Source organism: Medicago sativa, chromosome 7 (assembly GCF_051527215.1).
Source record: "Medicago sativa cultivar Bolivia chromosome 7, Bolivia_mono, whole genome shotgun sequence".
Lineage (NCBI taxonomy): Eukaryota > Viridiplantae > Streptophyta > Magnoliopsida > Fabales > Fabaceae > Medicago > Medicago sativa.
The window spans coordinates 74974932-74980971 of NC_140755.1; the positions used below are offsets into that span (position 1 = coordinate 74974932).

The 6040-nt window shown below is 31.2% G+C and overlaps 1 protein-coding gene across 1 annotated transcript; it reads right to left on the minus strand.

Moving 5' to 3' along the window:
* Positions 1–1197, minus strand: LOC146908463 (uncharacterized). The gene has a single exon (XM_085729272.1). The coding sequence runs from the start codon at positions 1195–1197 to the stop codon at positions 1–3; it is 1197 nt and encodes a 398-aa protein (XP_085585398.1).
* Between the last annotated feature and the right edge of the window lie 4843 nt (positions 1198–6040).

Consider the following 6040-nt stretch of genomic DNA (forward strand, 5'->3'; position numbering starts at 1 on the left):
TTATTGCTTCTGCTTGGAGGATACGTCATCAGTACTCCATTGACCATTTTCAAGAAAGAGACCTTGGATCTTATTTCTCTTTCTTCTCACTGGTGTTTGAGTGAGGAAAAAATTCGTGTTACGATCACCTAGTTTCACCCATTTCTCTCTCGACTTTTGGTACCAAAGGATCTCTTCCTGTTTCAAAACATCATTATATTCTTTTTGGAGTGATGCCTCGAGCATCGTGAGGTGGGTTGAATCAACCGTTTCTAACTGGTGTTGCACCTGCTTTAATTTCTCCGCAAGAGTACCCTTCCTTTTATGAATGTCACCAAACACCTCTTTGTTGAATGTAGTCTCATCTAACCGAACGTGCTCAAGACTCACGGGTACAATATGTTCACCTTTATCCCAAGCTTTATAGACTACCTCTGGAAAATCTTTATGTGTTAGCCAAGCCGCTTGAAAGCGAAAGGGTCGCACACGTTTGGATGGAACAAAACCGACACCCCTTAAGAGGATAGGGCGATGGTCAGAATAATTCTGTGTTAAGTTTTCTACATAGGCTTCTGGAAAAGTAGTACGCCACACACAATCACCAAGGGCCCTGTCCAACCTTTTAGCAATCTTCAGAATCCCTCGTTCCTTACGAGTCCAGGTATAAGTACTACCCGTAGCTCCAAGGTCAACAAGATTGCATTGCTCCATCATATAAGAAAATTTCTCAGCTTGTCTAGCTGTAAAGATGCCACCCTTTATCTCAGAGGGATGAAGGACATCGTTGAAATCTCCTATCATAACCCAAGGACTCAAAATATTTTCACGAATTGAAATAAGATAACTCCATAATTTTTCACGATTAACTAGTTGAGGGCTACCATATACAGCAGAGCAAAACCACATACAATCAGCATTTTTAACGCAAATGGTGACCGCTTGAAAGTAGACATCTATCACAGTAATATCATAATCGCAGCCTTTACTTTTCAGAACCCAAATACCTCCGGAATGATCGGACGCTTCAGAGAGAGCACATATCTCATAACCCAGACGATTCCAAAATAGTGATGCTTTTGAGAAAGGACAATGAGTTTCCATGATAGAAATAAAGAGAGGATGATGTTTCCTTACCAATTCCTTAGCATGTCGGCGACCCTCAAGATTAAGAGCACCTCTGATGTTCCAACTCAAAATAGTAAGATCTTCAAAATCCATGGTAATATCTATATTGTAGTGTGCCAAAACTCTCACAACGAGGAGAGAAAAACCAAAACTCTCACAAATAGGAGAGAAAAATCAAGACTCTCACAACGAGGAGAGAAAAACCAAAACTCTCACAAATAGGAGAGAAAAATCAAGACTCTCACAACGAGGAGAGAAAAACCGTATTTAATAAAAGCAATCTGAGACCTAATCGCATTATCCTTACAATAACCAAGGTAACACTAACGGCGCAAACTTATCCATGATCGAAAAGGTAAAGCGTCAATAAAGGAGATGTGAGTCAACGGAGCCGGAAAATCACCAATTGGAATGTAACAACCTTGCGTCTAGGTCATGCGGCTCGTACAAACGTAAGCCATGGAAGAAGAAATTGCAGCAATTGAACTAATGATGTTTGTATGCGGAATGCGATGCAATCAATGATAATGAAGGACGTGGATGTTGGTGGAACAAAAAAGGGGTAATGGATGGCTCAATTACTCATGATATCTCCCAAAGTTAATTTCCAATGGACTCGTGTGCTAGCAGAAAACTCTAGACATTAAGACCTCCTAATTAGATCATGTAATCGTAAAGCTGAAGCCGTTTTCTTTGTAATCGCAAATCGTAGAAGCGGTTCCGCTAATCGCAAATCGCTATAACTATTTTCAGCTATTCATATATTATAATGGTGTTATTTCACACAAAAAAAAAAAATACTATAATTGTGTTAAAGAGTCACACATGAACAAAAGGTGACCTGGACATGTGTGTTATAAGTAGAGGGAATTCTCATTTCACAAGTCGGTTTTGTAAGAATGAGTTAGATCCAATGAAATGATTAAATGTGTGGAATGATTAAATGTCTCTATGGAACTTGTCTCTCTGGAATGATTTTCTTTATATGTTCTTTTCAATTGTGTGGAATGATTAAATGTCTCTATGGGGCAAAAGTTATGGTGCATAAGGAGATCCTTATGCACCATGCATAATTGCTTTCTACACCCAACATAATTGCTTTCTACACCCCAAGTGAAAAGAATTATTTGGGTCCACTATAAAATCTATTTGTTTGTGGGCCTAATAAAGCCCCATATTATAATTTTTTTTTTCTTAACAATTTATTTATGCAAAATAGCTTATTCGAAATAGTTTATTTATACAAAACAACTTATTAGAATGATTTTTTAAAAACCGCTTATTCAAAACAACTTATTTATGCAAAACAGCTTATTCCGATTAATTTTAAAAACCAACTTATTCAAAATAGCTTATTTATGCAAAACAGCTTATTCGAAACAACTTATTAGGATCACTTTTTTTAAAACCGCTTATTCAAAACAACTTATTTATACAAAACAGCTTATTTGTGCAAAACAGCTTATTCAAAACAGCTTATTTATACAAAACAACTTATTCCGATTTCATTTTCAAAAACAACTTATTCAAAACAACTTATTTATGCAAAACAACATATTTATGCAAAACAACTTATTCAAAACAGCTTATTTATGCAAAACAGCTTATTCGAAACAACTTATTTATACAAAAGAGCTTATTTGTGCAAAACAACTTATTCAAAACAGCTTATTTATACAAAACAGCTTATTTGTGCAAAACAGCTTATTCAAAACAACTTATTCCGATTAATTTTAAAAACCAACTTATTCAAAATAGCTTATTTATGCAAAACAGCTTATTCAAAACAACTTATTAGGATCACTTTTTTAAAACCGCTTATTCAAAACAGCTTATTTATGCAAAACAACTTATTTGTTCAAAACAGCTTATTCAAAACAGCTTATTTATACAAAACAGCTTATTCCGATTTTATTTTAAAAAACAACTTATTCAAAACAACTTATTTATGCAAAACAACTTATTTACGCAAAACAACTTATTCAAAACAGCTTATTTATGCAAAACAGCTTATTCGAAACAACTTATTTATACAAAATAGCTTATTTGTGCAAAACAACTTATTTATACAAAACAGCTTATTTGTGCAAAACAGCTTATTCAAAACAGCTTATTTATACAAAACAACGTATTCCGATTTCATTTTAAAAAACAACTTATTTTCGCAAAACAACATATTTATGCAAAACAACTTATTCGAAAACAACTTATTTATACAAAAGAGCTTATTTGTGCAAAACAGCTTATTCAAAACAACTTATTTATACAAAACAGCTTATTTGTGCAAAAAAGCTTATTTATACAAAACAGCTTATTCCGATTTCATTTTAAAAACAACTTATTCAAAACAACTTATTTATGCAAAACAACATATTTATGCAAAACAACTTATTCAAAACAGTTTATTTATGCAAAACAGCTTATTCGAAACAACTTATATATACAAAACAGCGTATTTGTGCAAAACAGCTTATTCAAAACAGCTTATTTATACAAAACTGCTTATTCGAAACAACTTATTTATACAAAATAGCTTATTTGTGCAAAACAGCATATTCAAAACAACTTATTTATACAAAACAGCTTATTTGTGCAAAACAGCTTATTCAAAACAGCTTATTTATGCAAAACAGCTTATTCGAAACAACTTATTTATACAAAATAGCTTATTTGTGCAAAACAGCTTATTCAAAACAACTTATTTATACAAAACAACTTATTTGTGCAAAACAGCTTATTCAAAACAGCTTATTTATACAAAACAGCTTATTCGAAACAACTTATTTATATAAAATAGCTTATTTGTGCAAAACAGCTTATTCAAAACAACTTATTTATACAAAACAGCTTATTTGTGCAAAACAGCTATTTTGCACAAAATAAGCTGTTTTGAATAAGCTTTTTATGAGGTAGAGAGAGAAATGAGTATGGATTATGAGTTTCTTTACTGGAACGTTGTTTAACATGTTATACACTGCAATTATTACTGAAACCATAATTATGGTTTAATGGTTTTGATAATCATGTATGTGAAACCGAGATAAATGTGTAATGATTTTTAATGAAATTATTATTGTTAGATGGTTTTGAATAATGATTAAGATGTTATACACTGAAATTATTACTGAAACCATAATTATGGTTTAATGGTTTTGATAGTCTTCTATGAGAAACCAAAATAATTGTCTAATGGTTTTGCTATGGCTATGGTTTCTGTGAGTTGGTTTCAAAACCATTTTGCTGTGGAAATGGTTTCCGTGAGTTGTACTCCAAAACCATTTTGCAGTGACAATGGTTTCCGTGAGTAATGCTAACACCAAATCCGAACCGGATTGATCATAAACAACACAATTCATCACAACATTCTCAATAATTCATCAAATCCGAATTCCAGCTTATACCAACAGATTTCACATCGAATCATTTCCCAATTCCAGTGAAAATGGTTTTGTAATAAAAAAATTGTGATAAACATTTAAATCATTATTAAGTAACCACTTAATAGTACACACTTATAACCTAATGTGAATTAATCAATAAGTAACAACTTTTTTGTAAAGCCTCGTCATCTCTCTTTTATTTCTTACGTTGTAAAACGAATTTCTGACTTTGTCTAAATATAATCGCGCTTTAATGGTTTTAATAGACTTGTATGTGAAAGAAAAATAATTGTCAAATGCTAAATAAAATAAAAGAATAGTGAAAATTGTTATTTACAAATGATTTTAAATAAAAACTATTACTGAAACCATAAGTGTGGTTTAATGATTTTGATAGTGTTCTACACGAAACCAAACTAATTGTTTAATGGTTTTGCTATGGGTATGGTTTCTGTGAATTGTACTCCAAAACCATTTTGTTGTGGAAATGGTTTATGTGAGTTGTACTCCAAAACCATTAGATGTACTTAATGGTTTTGGAGTACAACTCACGGAAACCATTTTCACTGCAAAATGGTTTTGAAGTACAACTCACGGAAACCATTTCCACAGCAAAATGGTTTTGAAACCAACTCACAGAAACCATAGCCATAGCAAAACCATTAGACAATTATTTTGGTTTCTCATAGAAGACTATCAAAACCATTAAACCATAATTATGGTTTCAGTAATAATTTCAGTGTATAACATCTTAATCATTATTCAAAACCATCTAACAATAATAATTTCATTAAAAATCATTACACATTTATCTTGGTTTCACATACATGATTATCAAAACCATTAAACCATAATTATGGTTTCAGTAATAATTGCAGTGTATAACATGTTAAACAACGTTCCAGTAAAGAAACTCATAATCCATACTCATTTCTCTCTCTAACTCATAAAAAGCTTATTCAAAACAGCTTATTTTGTGCAAAATAGCTGTTTTGCACAAATAAGCTGTTTTGTATAAATAAGTTGTTTTGAATAAGCTGTTTTGCACAAATAAGCTATTTTATATAAATAAGTTGTTTCGAATAAGCTGTTTTGTATAAATAAGCTGTTTTGAATAAGCTGTTTTGCACAAATAAGCTGTTTTGTATAAATAAGTTGTTTTGAATAAGCTGTTTTGCACAAATAAGCTATTTTGTATAAATAAGTTGTTTCGAATAAGCTGTTTTGCATAAATAAGCTGTTTTGAATAAGTTGTTTTGCATAAATATGTTGTTTTGCATATATAAGTTATTTTGAATAAGTTGTTTTTTAAAATGAAATCGGAATAAGTTGTTTTGTATAAATAAGTTGTTTTGCACAAATAAGCTGTTTTGTATAAATAAGTTGTTTTGAATAAGCATTTTTCACAAATAAGCTATTTTGTATAAATAAGTTGTTTCGAATAAGCTGTTTTGCATAAATAAGCTGTTTTGAATAAGTTGTTTTGCATAAATATGTTGTTTTGCATATACAAGTTGTTTTGAATAAGTTGTTTTTAAAATGAAATCGGAATAAGC